Genomic DNA, 21,105 nt, shown 5'->3' with positions numbered 1-21,105 from the left:
GCTTATCTGTTTGCTCGGCCCTTTCCAGTGAAGGTCAAGGAAAGCAGCTCACGTTTAAGGCCTTTCTACACATGCTGCCTTTACCTGAAGCAGATGTTGCAGAGGGGTTTGCCGCTGTGAATAGGTTCATGAGGAGATAACTGTGATTTGGGAATCCTAAATCATAATTAGATCGTTACAATGAGCTGTTAAATGAGTCGAAGTCGGTGGTTTGTAATAAAGAAAGTGTAACTAATGGTACAAAACAGATTACTTGTGTAACGTCCAGTGGCATCCGACCCGAGCAGGCCCATTACTGCTTATGTGATGACACATAATGTATATCAGTGTCATGTATGTGCTGGGTCTTGTCAGCTGTAAACCAACCCAGCCACTGTTTCCCATGATGCCTCAGCTGCAGACTGGTCTCACTTTGCGTCCCACTTTCCCAGCCATGGTCTGATTCTAAATTAGCCCTGTCCTCAGCTGTCCTCAGAGCTACACTTGAACCCTGCAGCACCCGTTCAGACTCACAGAGGGCGTGCGGTCCCTTTAAATGGTCAACACATAGAACGGTGTGTTTTTATCTTTCTCTCTTGCACACTCAGAAAAAGAACCCCATGGGGAAGTGTTATGAATGTGCTGGTTCTTTCATTTCTCTCATTCATTAACGTCCAGTGGTTTTTGTGTAAAGTTCCCGGGGTTAATGATCACACTGTCGATTTAATGTTTAAAATAATAATAAATGAAAAACACATGATACAACCCCTTTCCGCAGAATGTTGTGAAAGGTCTTGATAAGGCTAAATAGCAACGGTCATAAGAATGTAGCAACAGTTAAAGACTAGATAACTATCGTGCATCCCAAAGCACAGTCTATGCTTCGTGTCCCTACAACGGACGGTGTGTGGTTATGTCCTTCTCTAACGCCTTTAAAACATAAAACAGATTGGATTTTTTTTGGTCTATTCATGATCCCGAGTAAAAGCTTTTAATTTCGCACAGTTTGAGTCGAGTTGACAGGTGGTTACTTAGTCACTCGTTCTTTTTGTATTGTGTGATGTACGAGCCACCTCAACACGATGTGCGTTCTTGTGTGATGTGCAGAGCCAGTGTTCCCACTCATTTACTAAATATACATGTTCTTTCAACGAGGCTGCACGCGTTTCTTTTCCCCCTGTGCCTCAACACTCACAGTGGCTGTTGTGCTCTCTCTAAAAAGCCCAGCCTGGTTGGATTATAGCCTGACTTACATCCCAGTATGAAGAATTGGTCCATATGGATTAATTAGGTGCAAGGATTATAGGGACAAAGGTATAAATAATGTATGATTTCTGTAAAGTTTTAGAGGTGTTTTATTTGCATTCATTTTTGAATATGCACATTCAAACAAAAAAAACCTATTCTGGAGACAGTATTGTAACAGCTTACAAGACAGACAGATATATAGGTTAAGGTCTCTCTATATATATGCACTCAGTGCACCTGAAACTGTAACAAGACCCCCAGCTACAAAAAAAGAGAGGTGCTCTGAGTGCATTCATGACCGAAGTTCCTTGAAAACCCCCTCTCAGCTGTGGGGGGAAGGTTGAGCAACACTGCCTGGCAATAGTTTCTCCTTGACATGAACTCTGCACACATCGTTTGGACACATTTCCCTGCCTGAAGCAGTTTATATATAAGAACAACACACCCACACACACGCTGAGGGGTTTTCCTGTATTTTAGTGGCACATCATGACCCAGGTCGGGTAAAGTCCTCCCTGTGTGTTAGTGATACTCCACTGTGTGTGTGATGATGTGACTAAACTGTGTAGCAACACTTCACAACAACAGAGCCACTCCTCACAACCAGCTGCACATACACCCTCCTCCCTGTAGGGGCGGGATCATCTGGGCACTGCAGCAGACATGTCACTGCGTAAAAAAAAATCTGATTTCTGCTGACCCACAGTGTGAGAAACAACATGTCCGAGACTGAAGGTTCATGAAACTGAACACAAAGTGTCTGTCTGAGGACAACAGCTGCCGAGCGAGTCCCTGCAGGAACCTTTCGCCCCTTTTCCTGGATCGTGCTGGAGCCCCGCCCCCTCTGTGGTGGCGGAAGAAAGTCTGGATTTCTAGGAATACAATCTGGTTGTAACTGGAGGTTTTCGCCCGTGGCCTCCCTGCGCTCCGCTCGGCTCCTCCTTCAGTTCAGCACAGCGGTAAACATTTCTGAGGAAGGAGAGGAGCTCCCTCCTCCACCTCCTCCTCCCCCTCCTTCTCACGGAGGTGCCAGAGTTCAGTCCGAGTGCGCGGCGCATCTGGGTCATGTTATTGTGTTGACACCGGCCGACACGACACGGTGGTTGCGTAAGAAAAAAAATTATGAACTTCTTTTGGAGTGCGCGTGCGGTAACAGAGGAGGGCACGTGCGTGATCCGAGTACAGAACGTTCCCTTCCTCGTGCGCGTGTACCGCCGCTGACACGCGCGCTTCAGGAACAACCCCATGCACCCGGGCCCCCACCGAGCGCGGGACACACCGGAAGTCCCGGTTCAGTCAGGAGCAGGAGCCAGGGCTGCACAGCGGACACACAACAGACACACAACAGGGAGGCGTGGAGCCTGTAGTCTACAACAACACTGAAGCACAGGCAAAGTCACTAAACAGGAAAAGGAATAATGGCTGACTCATAATGATAGGAAACGACCATGCAGTGGTGAAAAAATACATACAAAGTACTTGGAACTATAGGCTACTTGAGTATTTTCATTCAATAGTACTTTATACTTTTACATTACCACATTTCAGGCAGAAATAATAAAAAATGTTACCCTTACACTTTCTTCATATTACACCTGTATTTGCAGTACTTTTACCTTAGACACATTTTGCTGATTTACTTGACCCAAATAGAATTTTGACTGCTCGAGGTATAGGCCTAGTACTCAAACATTTTACAATGGTAAAAATACAAATAAATAGAAATTTTTTTCTACTTGACTAAAAGTAAGTACTTCCTTTTAAATATACTTAAAGTATTAAAGGTAAAAGTAATTGTAGAGTACTTAAGTGTAGTCTTATATTCCCTTATGCAATGGTCAACTACATATATTCTATATAATACAGACTTTCATCTTATGGTCTCATGGTCTACCTGCTCTGATTGGATCAATGGACCAAATCACTTCTAGTAATTGATTTTTTATAAAATATTTAAAAAAACATTTTAAATATGTAAAACAATCCATTGTTAAAATGTAGTAGATATTTGTTGATACATGTAGTGGAGTAAAAGTGAAAAGTACCTGGAAATAAATCTACTTAAGTAAAGTACATGTAATGAAAAATGTACTTAAGTACAATAACTAAATAAATGTACAGTACAATGTTACATCCCACCAATGAGTCTTTTATTTAACTTCAGAACATAACTTCAGATAAATGAAGATTCAACTCCTGAGGTGTTGTTTTGGGCCATACTGGAGATTGCAGTCTTATATATGGAAGGTAGATTGTGCCAAATGTGAATCAACTCCTAATAAAGCACTGTGTGTACTAAAAAGGAATGTTGCTTTACAAAAGAGACAATAACACAACAGCTCTGACTGTATTGTTATACAGGTAGTGCAGGTGGAGGTGTTCATGTTATCGTGTACACAAAGCAGGATGAAGCAAAGTATTTGCAAAGCAGCACCCACGTATTTTCAGAAGTGGTGATTTTCAGCTTGTGCACGGTTTTATTTTACTACAACAAACTGACACACACATGCTGACTGTGTGTTTTACAGACTCGAGCCGAGGAGCAGAGGAAAACCATGAAGGAAAGTAAACTGCAAGAAACGTGCGTGTTGCAAAATGTCACATTACTATAAATAATCATTTCCAATGAGTGGCAATTCTCTTGAAAACTCGCCCCTTCTTCATTACTTGTAAAACACATCACATTCCCCTGTGGAATCGATCCAACAATGTGGTTCTGACTCATGGTGGCGTTTCTTTTTTTTAAAGCACCAATCCACACCTGTAGCACTCGTCTCACCAGCAGCCGGTGGGGGTGGGGGTGGGGGGGAGCAGTGGCAGTCTGTCGTCCTGTTCTCACTGCAGAGCAGCTCATGTGATGTGGCTCAGTAGCTGATGGTTTACACACCGTGAGGCTTTGTTGTTTCTGAGCTCTGCGACAATGAGGTTAACGGCCCCCGGCCCCAGTTCAACACCATGAAGGGAATAGGAGAAATGCAGATGTTCCTGATGTTTTTAGCCCTGCAGGTTTTTATAAACTCATGGATCTAACAATTTGTAACAGCACCAGGATGAGACTTTATGTCTCTGATGCTGCTCTTCTTGCCGTAATCTATTGAAACAAACATGATAGAGTTAACCACACATTTCTCACATTAATCACAAGTCTTTCTGTCACTGAAAGGTTAAAGATCCAGGTGAAGTAAAAACAGGCGAGACAGCGGGTACCAATCTACAGTATTTAATCGTTTATTTAACAATGCATGCCAGACATGATCCTATTCACATTGAAGAATACAGATTTGTATTTGCATCCAAATACTCACTACTTTGATTTCATGTTATAATCTCTCTCTCATCATCATTGTCATCTTTACAGGTCGTCTGTGTACACTCTGGGTGGAAGAACCGCATGCATTTAAAGGACGTTACATAAAAGTGTGACCAGTGGGGGCGTAAGTCCTTTTTGTGTTGTCGAAGCACAACATAGGCAATTATTGCAGGAAACTGTGTGCGTGAAACTCTCTTTATCTAATGAGTCAGAGGTCGTCATACAGGAGGCAAGTGGATCTGTTGATTATCATCGTACGTATATGGTCACCATTCCACAATACTGTAAGATACAGTAGAGGAGAATGTTTTAAAAAATACTGTACATTGAGATTCTGTTGGGTTGTGTTGTGTTGGCATGCCTCCCTGTTTTTATTGTCATCAAACATTTCTGAATTCACACACAGTACACGCACACTCGCACGTAGCGCATACATGCACACGCCTCTCGTCGACACCGTCCACGGATGCCATGTCAACATATCACAGAACCGTTGAAGAATCGTGTATACACGGACATGTACGGTATTTGGTGACCCTTACTGTAAGGATAAAGAAAAGGATATTTTGGATTTCCTATCGCGATGGGTCGAATAGGAGGGAGGGAGCCTTCAGTCCGACACAGTCGTCTGTATCATACTTGGCCACGCGAGGCCGAGCTGAGCTGTCCGACCTTTGCTTGGTTAACCCTGTTCGCCACAGCTGAGTAGACGACAGGTCAGCAGAGCACGACTCAGCTCAGCTCCATTTGGTTTGGCAAATTTTGGTTTGTGAGGGTCGACTGTGTGTGACCAAAGCCCTCGTTATCAAAACACAATCCTCCAAGAAGCTCCAAATGAAATCCCCCCCCCCCCTTATTGTTCGCACTATAGTGACGTTAAGATTTCTAATGGTGAACGAGTCATTTAGGGATGAAGACATTCATTCATAAACTATTACTGAAGACGACAAATACAAAATGTATAGATTATCTATGATCCCCAAAGACTCTGGGTTCGACTCATAAAGCACAGTGTTTATACTGGAAGCTGAAGTCACTCTTCTTTCTTTCTTTTCTTTCTTCTGACCTTGCATCACTGGAGTAATGTATCCCTGAGCATTGACTTGGTGTCAACCTTTCTTCTCTAAAACGAACGGTATATTTGTCGAGGAAACTGCAGTTGCGATCCTTCATCATGTGTTACCCCCGATCTGTCCAACCTACATGATTCATACTACCCATGTGTCCACAACGCAATTCATACTGGTATTTAATAACTGAGTTAAAGGGGCATTCCGCTGATTTAACAAATAAAGGTCAGTTTTTGGTCACGGTACCACTCAGCCTTCGAAAGGAGCTTTCTGAAGTCTGAGAAAACCTGATGTTCAGTTACACTTCAAATATTTCACACACAAGCTGTGGTAATAACTGGGGACTAGGAACTTGAAAGATAAGCACATTTAACATCCCGGGAGACTCTTAAGAAAAGATGCCACTGAGATCCATTACAGGAATTATGGAGTCCATCCTTTTTTCAAGCTTCATCCACACTTGGACTAAATGTTTGAGTATCTCAGCCTCTGCTGCTTCGACTATGATGATTCCTTTTACCAAGGAGGTTAGGTTTTTGTGGAGGGGTGAGATAAGACCCAAGCCATGACATTTTGGTGTGGATCCAGGAATGTTTTTACACTTTCTTCAACGTGGCGTTTTTCACCATTTTCCTTGATTTCTCTGAGAATAGTTCATTGCTCCGGATGGAAAAAATCAAACATGTGGAGGGGACAAATATTTACGAGTGTCAGATCCAAATAACAATCCAGATCGAGCAGATTTAAACACTACTGTGTGCCGGTTTTCCTGTAAGCCCCTCAACTTGGGAGTTGCAATGCATTGTACCCGTGATTTAAGGTTTTTGAGTCAGGTGTAGTGGACATGTGAAGAGTTTGTATCATGCAGCAGACTGGGTTGTGACACAGAGATAAGTCAAAGCATTCAACTCAATCAAGAAAACGGATTTACTGCAACAGCACCGACCTCACGATGATGCTATACCCTCGTCCTCATGTCTCACTTTCACGTGCAAATAGATTTTTTTTTTCTTCTTCAGCTATAAAACCCATTATTCTCAATCCTGTCTTTGTATGTGTTTGGACAGATCCAAAAAATGTCCACACCAGCCCTGATGCAGTCAGTCCCCCTACTCTGGGCTTCAGGCGTGTTTGAAGAGATCAACAAATGTCTATGAGAGTGTGTAGAAGCCACATGTTGAGAATAATCACTGATATTCAGGTTCTGTGACTAGAGAGAGAAAAAGAAAACAAAGGTGAGAAATTGAACAGACTTAAGAATCACTTCAGTCCCCACATTTTCCTTCGACGCCCCAAAAGGCACCCGAAGTTTGTTATACTGGCAAATCGTTATTGCCTCGTCAACATCATATTAGAAAATTCTCATAAGTTGCTTGATAAAACGTACAATAAAAACTACTTTAAATACTTTAGATATGATTGAAATGTACAGTATATCAGACAATTCTATATTTAATAAATAATATAATACATCAGCATTTAGTGCATGTAGATGGTCAACTTTTATTAAATTTAAAAGCTTAATTAGAAAATACTTAAAATTCGACAAAAATATCACTGAGAAGATATAAATATTAAATTTGTAATAATTCAAACAGGCATTTCTTTTAATTATCAATGAGCAAGAAAGTGTCAATAAATAGAATCAATCTCAAAATTAATGCAACATGATTGAAATGAATTGTAATAGCGAGGAAATATAAAACATAAACATTAAAAAAATCAGTAGGAATTCTAATAATTTCACCTATATTTTTATCTTTATAGAGCGATTAAAGAAGGACATCTTCTCCCCCACCACCACCACACTTCTTCCGCTACTAGAATAAAAAAATTAGAAAATTTTAAATCACTTATCTGGCTTTCATCTTTTCAATAATAGTCCCACTTTTCATCCTGTGTGAATACACACCCTTCTTTAATCTCAGCTAGAATGCATATAGCTCATTCCCAAGCGTGTTTCTCTCTTTTTAAAAATTCATAAATGAGCTCCTCCTCCTGCAGGACCTCTTCTGGACCAGTTGATGATTTGTAATGGGCTCAGTCATGGGGGCAAGTGCTTTCTTTTCAAAGTCTGCTTTTGCAGAAGCTGAATGCAATAAAAATAATCAATAATAAATAAATACAAGAGAAAAGCAAATGAAAGACAGTTATGGAAGAGATGAAGGACGGATCCATTAGCTGTTGGTGGATGTAAAAACCATTGCAACATAATGCCACTGCCAAAACCTGAAGGAGGGGGCTGAGGTGGGGGGGTCTGGGCTACAAGAGAGCTACAATTGGTGGAGTGGAAGGATTTTTTGGCGTCAGGTGCTGGCGAAGAAAGGTCCACACTTGGGGGCACGTTCAATCAAGACGTATGTTGAACGATGTGTTTCCTGGAAACCTGTAATGGCCGTTTTTGTTCTTTTGTTTGGTGGGTGTGTTAGAGGTGTAGCCCAATAAAGATTCAAGATTAAATATAATTATTATTAGGCAACATAAGATTGGGCAACATGATACTCAAAAGTCCAAATGTGAGTCAGCAGTGATGTGTATATCAACACGCCACAGTTTCTGTTTAAACAAACATCATGCAACGTTTAATCAAAGATGAACTTGCCCCGGGTTCACCCAGCAAGCTCTGAAATAGGCTCACAGCGCCCTCTTGTCCCCGTTTTTTGCAATTGCACTTGTTAAATCTCTGGGCTCAGGTATGAAGTTGAAGTTATTACCACAAGTGAGTAGGATTTTACTGACCATGTATGTGTGCGGTCTTGTGTATGTTAATGTCAACACGCACTTTAAAGAACTCGTCTTATCTCATTTCCCTTCTCGTGTGTTGGTCTTCGAAGCACTGACTGTTCACTTTCCTGATATACAGACTCATGCCTGGAGTCTGCGCTGAAAGCCTGAGCGGTAAAACACTGGATATTGTCTCCTGCTGATTTTCAGTCTTCGTGTCACATTCTCTTTCTCGCTTTTTCCTTCTCAGTTGTATCGCGTGGCAAATCAAACAGATTGAACTTGTCCAGTCACTGCAGAAACAGATGGACTGGAGACCTGCAACTGTCTGGCATGAGTTAAAACACGGCTCTCTTTTTCTGGCTGATCCGACAGAAGAAATAAACACAGTCCTGTAGATAAATTTTGCTACAATACGTGAACGAAAGACACGCTTGATATAAATAGTGATTATTTGAAAGGTGTATTTGTGTATCCAGAGGTAAGTTGTTGCCATGTTACTGCCATTGTCTCCAAACCACGAGGGTTTCCAAACACTTTGCTGATTCCGTTATGGACCAGCCAGAGAAATGTCAGCTCTGCTTTGCTTGTGCTGGGGTCGTACAGTGTGGAGTTAGGATTAAGAGAGGAAAATGTACTTGATGTGAACGTTCAGTTTCGTGACAGTAATGACTCTATGCTAAGACAAACTGACAAAATGAGGTGGTGGTTTTAGCGTTCTTCCTCCTCTCTCTGTGTCCGTCTGTCAGACGTGGCAGGTTCTACCAAACGAAACAGCTAGGAGGGACAGTTCACTTTCTCTGACTAATGTGATTGATATGTGATGTAACACAGTGACAGCTGTCTACTTGACGTAAAGGTGGTGGGTGGAAGACACACAGTACAAAGACACCTTCCATTGCCATAACACCCCATTGAGAGTTACTTAGCTACAAGAAGAGGTAAAAACTAGTCTAGATTCATAGCTCTTGGTATTTGACTGGTGTACAGTAGGACCTCTGCATCTAACATCCCTTCTTCCTGATTCATGACCCAGGGTAAAGTTGCCCCTCCTGCACGTACTATGAAAAAACTTTTATAACCTTCTCTAGACTAAAACATAAGTGTAAAAACTGTAGATCTGGTCCAGATTAGGAGCAATGGGCAACTCCACCCTGCTTTCACTTTTGCCCTGGGCCCTTTTCCTCCCTGGTCCTATCAGTATGTGAATGAGCTGACCAGTGTCCTTGTCACGTGTAGTTTTGTCTATCAAAGCTGCGGAAAGCTGACGGAGTGGCCAGTTTCCTCATGGAGAGGCTGTCAGTCTTGGCTGTTTCAGGCCGTGCTCCAGACTTGCTCCTGAGGAAGGGGTTTCTGGTTCCTGCCAGACCCCGGCCCCCCGGCCCAGGCACCCTGTCTGCCCCCAGACCCGATCCCCTCTCCATCCTCTCACTCACTGACAGGCTCTTCCGGTGTGGAGGGGCCAGCGTGAGGGAAGGATGGGAGTCATCTGAGGAGCAGCTGTTTGCCCGCTCCAGCCTGGAGTAGGGGGAGCAGAGAGGGGCCCCACTGGGCCCGCCAAGGCCCCCTAGGCGAGGGGTATCAGGGGCTGGAATCAGGTCCTCAGGGTCCTCTGGATCAGACTCTGTGTGACTAAGCTCTGCCTCTCTCTCTGGGTGAGATGAGCCAATGTCTGAAGGCTTATCAAAGGGGAATGAGGTGGAGCCTCCAGGGGAGTGGGAGCGTTCTGCTGGAGTGTATGGAGCTGAGACACAGCGTGTATCGATGCAGTCAGTGATGCTGGTGTACTCTGCAGCTTTTACCTGGACGCCTGCCCCCAGTCCGCTGTAGCAGCCTCTTGGAGTGAACATGAGGCTGTGGGATTTGACCAGAGGAGGCTCATCCAGGAACGATGTGCCTGCCGTACAGAGGTAGCGACTGCTCTTAGAGCGTTCAAGCAGCCCTGCTGAGGGAGGTGGGGATGGATCCATGTCCCACAGAGGTAAGGTTGTGTCGGGTAAGAGGTGGGCTGAGCACAAGGACAAATCAGCAGCTGCACTGTCGTCAAACATAGCTCCAGCTGTTGCGCTGCTGCCTGGCCTGCCCTCAGAGTGCCTGTCGCCCAGACCACTGGTGGCAGCGCTGCTGAAGTCCCGGCCTCCCGGCAACACCGTCTCCATAATATCTGACTGCAGCGACAGGTCTCTCTGGAGTGGCGGGACCACACGGAGAGGATCCAAGAAGACCTCCGAAGGCCCCACCTCCTCAGAAGTTGAGACATAGATATCAATGCATGATGATGGACGGTGTTGCTGGGATACCGATAGCGTCGCCAAGGGGAGGGGCTTAGACTCCTTGGGGGCGGCAGCTGAGGACACAGATTGTGAGCTGTTGGCTCGGTGGAGACTGAGCGAGCGCTCTTTGAAGAAGCTCTCGGCTCTCTCAGCTCCACTTGGGCGTTCACCGCCACGAACATAAAACGAGTGGCTTCTTGTCCGTGTGGCCATGCCAGTAGGAGACGGAGGGGACATGGAGCCCTCAGCTGTTCCCTCCAGTGCCTCCTGCATACGGTAGGTATTCCCCTCTGTGCTGTTAAAGCTGCTTTGGCGAAGGATGTATGTTGCATCCGGGCACTCACCATGGCGGAGAATGTATGCAGAGTCTGTGCAGTCAGATGAAGTCCTGGAACGCACTTTGTTGACCTCACCCCGTTCGACCCCTGTCACACGCTCCAGTGCGACGGCAATTCGGCCGATCAGCTCCTCCATTTGTGCCAGACGAATATCAACAGTCTGCAGCGACGCCTTCATGAAGTGTTCCCTCTCATTGACTTCCTCCAGACGCATGGCCATGTTCTCCACCCTGATAGAGTGGAGAAGAGAAGGAGAAAATTAGACATCAGAAGCAATGGAGAGGGGAGAACAGCAGGGGAGGTGGTGGAAAAGGTGGCAGTAAAAGAGAGAGAGAGAGAGAACCCCCAATACAAAAATAGCTTAACCATAAGTCATGTTATCTCAGTGTTTAAACTGGACTAAACTGATTTACATACGTTGAAAGATTATGGTTTAACACATAAGGACTATGTTTCTGCTCCCTCACTTTCACGATCTACTTGGCAGACTTATATATATAAAACAGGTTTCCATAGGCTGACCTTTCAGAGGTGACTCTGATCCTCTCATCATTTGAAGAGTGGAATCTGTCATCTTTCTCCCTGAAGTACTCCTCTATACACTGCTCCTCGAAGTCATGGACCTTCTTCAGCTCGTCCTCTGTGATGAAAAGCTCTGTGGATGAAAGAGTTTGACAGTTAAAAAGCTGCAGTGTCGCATTTATCTGACGAGTGGTATTATAATAACAAAAATTACAAAACATATGCTTTATATTTCAAGGTATAAAAACTCTTGCTATAGTGCTAAAAACAGAATAAGATTAAAAAAGGTAACAGTGATGTGAATCTATTACAACATCCTGAGTTTAAACAGGTGTGTTTTTGGTTTTTCTCTCACTCACTCAATCCGTAGTCCCTCTCGTCGTCGTCGTGCTTGCGCCAGCGACAGCACAGGTGCTTAAGGACCATGGTTATGTGACTGAAGATGATGAGTGGTGGAGGAAGGACTGGCCGCTCATGGAAGGTCATAATGAGCTGGTAGCGCTGGAACTTCCAGACCTGGTTGGAGATGGACTTCACCTCGAAGAATGTGTTACTATGGTGACGGACAATCACAGACGGATATGTCAAAGCGAGGATTAACTTATTGTCGGCAAAACCAAACATCACAACCTTTTTAGATATACATGTATACATTTGATTGGATGATGGACTAATTCCTTCATGCTGCATGCTCCTGCACTGCAAAGCCAAGTTTAATGCAACACAGTAACTGTTTTCTGTGATGTGTAATGTGATTAAACCTTCAATTTAATGATTGTTTTTCTCCCATTGTGCACTTTTTGGTGAACAATTACACTGACAAACGAAGACGGTTCTTGCTTTGTGGATTTTTCAGAGGCACAATAACAGATCATTAGCATGGTAATGTCTCCTTGGAAGAAGCACTATCCCATTCTGATGATAAAATCTGCAACCCACCTCTAATGATTGTGGCTTAACAGCATCTCCAACTACTATTTTCCTCTTTTATTTCTCTCCTACACACACTTCAAAAACATGATAAAATTGATACTTTTATGAGTAACATCCATGTCTTTCTATTCTGTTATATTATAATATATTGACTTGCTATGTTTAAGGTCTCTTTACGTACTTGAACACAGCTATGAGAAGGTTGACCAGGAGTATGTTGGCAACCAACAGGTAGCACGCCATGATGGCCGGGACGATCCAGGCACCCGTCTTACAGGGAGGCAGGGACACCACCCCCCCGTCCTCTGTTGTGATGTTCTGCCCACAGGGAGCTGCACACCGTCACCAAAGAAATACACACATGTACAAGTTAATACAAGCGAAGTATGTCTTCAGAAAGAGTCTTGAATCCATCAAAATTATATGTTAGACGAAACATTTAGATGCACAACAAATTAGAAAGACATGCAGACGTGTTACATAAGGAGGAGACAGTTTAATGTAAAGGAAAATAAAATCTATAGTAAAATAACGTTTAAGAAAATGTAAAAGAAATATGAACTGTATGTTGAGTTATAACAATAACAAAGAGACAAGCAGACCTGGAAGTACCAAACAAAGTGCATGACTTCATATTTTTTGCAAACAAACAAGAAGCATAATGTGTTTTTATGCTTCTTCTGTTAAAGAGGAAAGAGTGGACACAATAATGGTAGGGGGCTCATGTTCAGAAATGTGAAATCTGAAAACAAAATACACAAAAAACACACATTCATCATGTCTCATCACAATCTGTGTTTCCAATATATTTAAACATGCAGTCGATGTTTAAAATATATTGTCACATATGTGTGCCATAGCTTCATTTAGCAATGGTTGATTGCTCTGAATTATTGGAAATGTATTTCGGATACATCACATGTTTTTCCATCTGTGATGGTTCAGTTGCTGTGACTTAACTGGGGAACATTCAGCATTAGGTCTTGGTTTGTTTTCCTTTGAGATTCATTCTAGTCATGCTCGTCATTGCTCGACAGTCAATTGTTTCACACAATGCAGCCCAAAGATAGAGAACTGAAGTAATTGGAGTTTTACCTTCAGGAAATTTAGATTAAAAAACTCTGACAACTGAACCACGTGAAAAAACAGATTATAGATGATGAAAGGTGGTTGATAAATATCTCCTGCTGTGGGTGTTTGTATGTTTTTTTCCTGTATGATGTGATATTCATGTTGAAATCTGAATGCTTACTTATGTTAAATGTTGACTACACTGGTAGAAGGAGTTTGGCAATGTTGCATTTGCTCCGGTGAGAAGCTGAGCGGGCGTCGAGGGTGGGTGACATGGTTTATGTGACAGACGGTGTTAACATGGCAGGATCACTTTTTCAAATTTTATTATTTGGAAGTCAAGAGAAAGAAATGGGAGGAGGATACATCAAGGGAATATCAAATTTGAAAACTTTGATAGTTCCTCTTGGTGTTTGAACATAAATGCCATAAACTAAAGAGGGTAAATACTGTACATTAGACACCATTTGAAAAGTGCTACTGCCATGTAACAGTGCCATTTGCCAGCCAAAATTAGTCAGGGTAAAGTTGCTTTCAAGATACAGTCTTAGGTCAAGCTACTTCTTAACATGGAGAAGACATGTCGTCCCATAGAATCGAAACCGTTACACTTCAGATTCTCTTTAACTGCTTTCTCATTTTTTTTACAGAGTATAAAGTAGCTGACCCAAGATACCAACACGTGACAGTAACTTTGACCTTCGAGCATGTGGCGCTGCATGCACACGTTTGTCTCAAGTGGGCGCTGAGGTAGGAGTGGGCATGACATGGTGGTAATGTGAGGATGATGAAGGGTGAGGTGGGGCAGGTGGATGCGGTTAAACTGAGGCCTATATCTATAGATTTACTGGGATTTTGACTGCACTGGCCAATGTGGGATGGACCAATATTACGCCAGGTTCCGTGAGTTCGCAAGAAATTTTCGCCCAGCCAGAGTTTTTCATTCAGCCTGTGCTGTAACTTCCTACTATGCATATCTGAAACAAAGAATAAAAACATTATTTCAGATCTCTTCTCTTTGGGCCACTCCTCACATCCTGTACACACCATCAGATATATACTACCATACATAGAGACAACACAACAGCACACAAATACACTCGCACTCTCAGGACATTGTTCTCACAGACACTGCTCACCAGCTAGTTTGGATTTATAAGTCAAAAAGTCTACGTCTATGTTATTAAATAATAGAGACAAAAAAGGTTGTGACAAAATGACAGTAATGTAGTTTTTCTTGAAGGAAAGTGTTTTTATGTTTTAATATTTCAACTCGTGGAGGAATGACTGAAAACTACACTAGTATCTCTGCATTGAGTTGTGTGTATTCCGTTATCCCCCCGGAATTAGGGCCCAATTACACATAAGGGAAAGTGAAGCAAATATCGCTGGTCAAAGTTCACCAGATTTGAACTCTCTCCTGTCTCGCCACGGGAAGCAAATGTTTGATTGGCCCCCTTGCTCTCACAGATTGAAAGTGAACAGAAGGCAAAGGTTCGCCACTGATACACTTGCATAAGTGTGACCGGGCCCTCAAACAAAACTGAAGCTTATTCAGTTCTGACACTCTGTCCCAAACTTACGGTCGATCTGGTCTGCGAACACCTCTCCGTATATCATCCAGTAAGGCATGAAGAAGATGTTCCGGGCTAACATCCAGGACGGGTCCTCGTTCGGGTGGAGGATGGCCTGACGCGCCACCCCAAAACTCATCAGCACCACCAGCATGATGATCACAAAATACATCATGTCGATCATCTGACAGGGAGAGGGTTGTCAAGGAGAGAGGGGAAGGGAAAAGAAAAAAGGAGCAGCAGTTGGTCAGAATGTTTATTGAGGGGAACAATGATAAAATAAGAGGGAAAAGATAAAGTTAAGAAAGCAGAATAGGAACGTGCTGTTTCAGCTGGAGAAACAGTTAAAGAAAGTGTTGAAAGAGTCAGAATCGTATTTTGATTATTATCCTTCCCTGAGTCTTGGTTGGTCAATTAAATCTTAATTTAATTTGTTCTGGAATTAAACCTGAAGTTAATATTTAAAATGCAATTAATTTAGGTTGATCCCAAATGGAATATGAAAGTCACAGAGGTGAGTGAGGAAGCCCATCTTCCTCTGGGCTACTTTGTATTCCACGAGCTGCTGTTACACCGTGTCATTTCTGATTAGAGTTGTCATTTATTCTGGAAAGCTGAAACCCATTTAACACATAGTCTTTTATTTATTTATTGCAGTTGTTATTTTGACTATTTTTACTTGTTTGAATTACAAGATGCAAACCAATTTGACAGGAACAGGCTTTTATAATGCTGCAGTTTTTTTAAACAAAGACATCCTTTGTCTAAGCAGTGTGTGAGTAATGTGGCACTTCAGCTGCATTTATGTGTTCTTCTCTATTCCTCTTCTAACTCCTTTGACTTCAAATCAGCTTGTGGTGCCGCAACATCATATATGTCAACACCTGACAATGGTCATTGAATACAAATTCAAATCAATCTCTCTCCAACAAACTAATTGGTGATTTTCATCAAACAGAGTTTGACAGTCCACTCAGACTGATACAGATTTGGGCTTTGATCCTTTCTCTGCTTCTGTCATCATGTGTGAATCACAGGCTCTGATCTTGTGATCAAACAATGAGGTTTAGGGGCATGGACGTTCGTTCGGATGGAGCCTGTACGCAACATACAAATTAAACCTGTGTGATCATGGAACTCAGTTAACTCATAATCATTACAAACCATGTTGAGTTGAGTCAGAAGGTAGAAACGAGAGCACGGCCGATTAATCAGTTGGCCGATATGCGTCTTTCACAGACACATCAGCGTTTGTTTGCTGATATGAGAACCTTTTACAGAATAAACAATGCATCGCTATCGACAACAACCCCCAAACATACACATCACTCGAGCTCCAGTCCAAACAATCAGATATAAAGGAAGAATACAGAGTAGGAACAAAAAATATAAGAGACTCATCCAGACTCATCTCACCATTTTGCCAATCATCATCACGTAGGGTCCCAGGTACTTGTTGACCCCAAAGATGTCGAGCAGCCGGATGTACCAATAGATGATGTTGACACAGTAGATGACTCGGCCGTAGCTCATGAGCGGCGGCTCCTGGAGACGCAGAACCATGCCGACCGAGAATATGAGGATGGCCATGAGGTCTGTGATGTTCCAGTACTCCTGGAGCCACACCTTCACCTTCTGTAACAACTTCCCTGGCTCTGACATCAGAATCTGGAAGAGATTTAGACGAAAATGAGTCAAAAGGAAAACAAGAAAAGCAGGAATGATGGATGGGAAAAACTGAAGTGAGACCAGAAAGTGATTGAAATAGAATAGAAACAAAGAAATGCAATACATCAGGGACACCATAGGAGGGCAGTATGAGTTCAATTATGAGAAAAGCTAGTCAGGTGTGTGAGGACGTATTGCTGTGCAGCTGAGTGATGTGACACAATGATTAATGCATTCCATACATTTACAGTACAAACACAGCCACAAAGTGAGACTGAACTAGACAGACTCATATGGTCACATCATTTCTATTAACTCTTTTTCTTTCTCTTTTCTTTTTACATTTCTCTTTCCTAACTTCATTTACACCATCTCTCCCCTCTATTCTCTTTCCATGTGATCTCCTCCTCTGCTTCCACCTCAGTCGATCACCGATTCCCTGTTTACTATGAGCTGTTTGACGACATGGACATAAAGCTGAGCCTCTGGCCTGCACCACAGATCTCAAAGAATTCAGCTGTAAGCGAAATAATGCTGACAAGCCTGATGTCGTCAGTTCAGTGGATGGATACAAAATGATTATTGTGGGTTCAATAGGGCTTTATATTCACTTTGCATATTTGTATGCTAGGATACAGCGTACCTCTCTCATCTTCTCGATGCCGTTAGTGAAGATGTAAGCGATGACGATCCACTCCTGAGGAGACGGCCACAGATCCATCTTCACCAGGACGATGTAGTTGAACAACATGAGGTAGGCCACATATGCCATCTACATAAAAACACAACGGCAGAGGGAAATCAGCAGGGACGCGTTTATGGTTATGCATTTTCTCCAACATGAGCAAACTGCTCACCAGGTTCAAACACATCGGCTCAAAAGGCTGAGAAAAGGTGAGGAAATGTTTTTTGTGAGTAACTGCACAAATTAAATGCTTGCTTAGTGAATGATTGACCCTCGTTACACCCCCCTCTAATGCGTTTTTTCAGATCTAATGCTTAAGATTTGATGTCAGGACACCCTATTACCGTGCCTTCACATTACTTGTCTCCCGTGGCTGTATCTATTTAAATCCAGGTCAGCTGTCCACTTTCATTTTCTCAAATTTGTGCACTACGGATCATAATGATACAGATCAGATGAAAATGTGATCACAATGCAAGTCTCACCATGTAATGATTAGACCTCGGAGGCTTTACATGTATATTATATCTTTTTTGCACCCAGTTCGCATTTACGGGTTTTCAATCAAATGTGGGATATTCTTGATTGTTCAACGGTTTTCAGTGATTAGAGTAAGTCTTCTCCAGGAAAGTTTAGAAAAAGATGATATAAATATAAATGTGTATATAAACGATAATACCAATGATTCCACTTCTCCTTTTACATTTGTTATGATATTAAAATGATAAAGTCTTAAACATATTAAAATTTCATATTGATGTCTCTTTTTTCCAGTTATAAATCAAGCAATCACAGTCCTATGTGCACAATTTGTTTGTGTGATAGGTTTTACTAATATCTCTGTAAACAGGGCCAGGCTCTAAAGCGGGTGATGGGCATGAATACTAATCTGGTAGTGATGTAAAGACCACATGTTGACCCAAGAAAACCCAGCATCTGTTCCAATGGTGCTATAATGAAATTCACTGTAGTTTTTTTTTTTAAACTGAAGGGCAAAAAGGAGAAGTGGGGGCGAGGAAGAAGGGAGAAAGTGGGATGAAACAAAAGGCAGTCAAAATATGTTCTCTGCATAAATAAACAGTGAAATCCCTATATAAAAAAAGATGTTTTTGCTGGGTAAGCATTTTGAAAGAGCCCGAGAAAGAAAACAAACAAGAAAATAAAAGATCAGCTTTTACACACACAGTCAGATAACCAGAAAACACAAGCTACACATAAACCTCAAAGACATAGATTCACAGAATCTGGATGAACTGTGCTGCATGGGGACGAATAAACTAAACAAAGAAAACATTTCCCACACATGTAAACACCCTAAAGCTTAACTTAAAATCAAATACTATTTGTTTGGATAAATATTTAATCCAGAGGAATTATGTAATGTTTCAGAGGTTTCCTCACTTCTCTCCCTTGGACCTTTCTCACCACGCTGCTTCCATCACTCTTCCCATGTTTTCCCCACAAAACTCTCCCACCCGAGTAAAGCTGGCCAATGACACGGTGGAGCTGGAACAGGAGGTTAATGGCGATGGAAGCACCACGGAGGCAGCAGCTAACCACAGGGAAACCAGCAAATGATGCTGTTGCAGATACAATAAGGCCTGACAGTGCCAGCAGGAAGCCGAGCATGTGAGTGGGTGGTGCTGCTGAAGCTGACACTGACCGTATGGAACCAGAACTTGACAATCGGCGCGTTGTAGAACTCGTATATTTTGCGTCCCAGGGGGATGAGGCGGTGGCGGTTCTGAACCTCCTCAACATCCTTCTTTCTGGATGTCTCCGTGGTAACCTTACCCAGCATTGCCTGGGCAAATGCAAACCAAACGCGGAGCGAGGGAGGGAGGAGTGAAAGGTGTGATGAGGGATAAAGGGAAGGATAGTGTGGGTAGAGGGAAGTGTGACGAATTGGAGAGACGGAGGAGGAGGAATGTGTGTGTGTGTGTGTGTGTGTGTGTGTGTGTGTGGGGGTGGTGCAGAGAGAGGATGGAGATGAAGTGTGTGGAAGGGAGTCGGGAGGGGGTCAGAAAAACAAAGAAAAAAGGAGAGAAAAGGGAGAACGAGTAGAGGCGTTGTATTATGGGCTACAACACAGTTTTAATATCATCATCAAAGAAGCAAGCACAGGCAATGTCATCATTCCAAATTGTGAAATGTGTGTTTGAGGTGGAGTGTTGGGTGAAGGGTGGTAACCCAGTATGACGCAGACAAATGGACACTCATGGATTGTGTCTCAGACAACAAATAAGGTGCAGAGGAGACACAAAAGACAATGACAGAAAGAAGACAGGTAAAGGAAAGGAAGAAGATAAGACATAGATATCTCATTTCAATCTGTGACACAGTTCCTAATCCATGAGAGAGGGTTCGGAGCCCACTGTTTTTATGGGTCATGGTCTTAATGTCGAAGCAACACCAGACCTCTGAGGGAGTTCATTCATGAAATTGTATTGTATAGTCGACCTGGGCAAAGATCAAATTTAAAATCTGTCCAAACATTTGAGCTACGCTATGAGCTGTTGGTTTAAATTCCCAGGTGGCTGAAAAGTGAGAAAACCATAGCTAAGAAATCTGCAAGAAATCACTATCAGTATGATAACTAGGGATTTCTATTTTATTCCCGAATTTGTAAAGGTTTTGTCAAAGGTACACACAGACAGGGCCTTCAGGGTGAATGGCTTCAGATGCCAGTGTGTAAATCACACCATGCCAATTTACTGCACTGAACATGCACGTTGTCTGATCAGCAAGTGGACACAAGCTAACATCACAGTGTGGTTTATCTAAAGCATCTGAGGATATGACAATACAATCTCCCTCTGCGGTGTAGCAGTCTGTGTATCTGTATGAATCTCGATGTGATTCATAAGTATCTAAAGGTGCATTTGCACAGTCAGAAGCCAGGGCAACAGGAAGGGGCTCATTGCAAATGCATTGTCTGGAAGCAGAACTCGTAGTTTAACACCACAGTGCCTTAAGGACAGTGTGTGTGTGTGTGTGTGTGTGTGTGTGTGTGTGTGTGTGTGTGTGTGAAATGGCCCGTGTTGTGAGTCTTTGCACTGGCTTGCAGCTGTGCTCAATGCAGATGGAGAGTATGTACAGTGGTGCTGAAAGGCGTTCAACTTCAGTTCAATCACTTACTGGGACGACCTTAAATCCAGTTTGTGCGTTAACCTGCTTTTTCAAATTCCAGTCGTCATTTAAACACATAAACTGGATCTCAGTATCATCGCCAAGATTGATTGGATTGAAATGGAACGGGTCCTAACCCTGCTGTACATCCACGTCTATGCAGATGGACCAACTCTTAAACTGTGAGCGGGGAGAAGGTGCTCAGACTCTGCATGATTTAAGCTCTGCAGCAGCAGGCGGACACGGTTACATAATGCAAAAGCCTGGGCCTCCCATGCTCAGCAGCCGACATGCTGAGTGGTGTGCTGCAGCAAGCCATCACTGATGGGAGAGTGTGAGGGGCAGCAATCGACCAGCATACAGTACTGTACCTCGATCAGAACTGAGCTAGGAGAGAGAGAGGGAGGGATAAAGAGAGCGAGAGCCAGAGGAGAGAGAAGGGGAGGGGGGCGGCTGCAGAACGAAAGATCGAAAGCGAGAGAAACAAAAGAAGCGAAGAGAGAGCTGAGCAGAGGACAAGAGGGGGGAAAGGAAAGGCAGAAAGGCAGAGAAGGAGATAGATGGAAGGGAGAAACATACAC

The 21,105-nt window shown here is 43.0% G+C and overlaps 1 protein-coding gene across 5 annotated transcripts in view; it reads right to left on the bottom strand.

The window, feature by feature from the left end:
• Nucleotides 1–1,310: 1,310 nt before the first annotated feature.
• Nucleotides 1,311–21,105, bottom strand: part of trpm3 (transient receptor potential cation channel, subfamily M, member 3) — a 122,361-nt gene continuing 102,566 nt past the window's right edge. For 2 of the 5 annotated variants that reach the window (XM_035166598.2, XM_035166599.2), the window contains exons 18-26: nucleotides 19,059–19,199; nucleotides 17,354–17,482; nucleotides 16,459–16,710; nucleotides 15,052–15,226; nucleotides 14,317–14,445; nucleotides 12,579–12,729; nucleotides 11,824–12,017; nucleotides 11,465–11,597; nucleotides 1,311–11,172 (exon numbers count right to left, since the gene is read on the bottom strand). In XM_035166598.2, coding sequence (XP_035022489.1) covers nucleotides 9,561–11,172; nucleotides 11,465–11,597; nucleotides 11,824–12,017; nucleotides 12,579–12,729; nucleotides 14,317–14,445; nucleotides 15,052–15,226; nucleotides 16,459–16,710; nucleotides 17,354–17,482; nucleotides 19,059–19,199 — 2,916 coding nt within the window. In that variant the 3' untranslated portion in view covers nucleotides 1,311–9,560. The remainder of the gene's footprint in view (nucleotides 11,173–11,464; nucleotides 11,598–11,823; nucleotides 12,018–12,578; nucleotides 12,730–14,316; nucleotides 14,446–15,051; nucleotides 15,227–16,458; nucleotides 16,711–17,353; nucleotides 17,483–19,058; nucleotides 19,200–21,105) is intronic. The other 3 variants (XM_047341415.1, XM_035166600.2, XR_007032974.1) reach the window with 2 other exon arrangements.

Source organism: Hippoglossus stenolepis, chromosome 9, assembly GCF_022539355.2.
Source record: "Hippoglossus stenolepis isolate QCI-W04-F060 chromosome 9, HSTE1.2, whole genome shotgun sequence".
Classification (NCBI taxonomy): Eukaryota; Metazoa; Chordata; class Actinopteri; order Pleuronectiformes; family Pleuronectidae; genus Hippoglossus; species Hippoglossus stenolepis.
The sequence above is the reverse complement of the archived record's forward strand: the minus strand, read 5'-3'. Positions and strand labels throughout refer to the sequence as shown.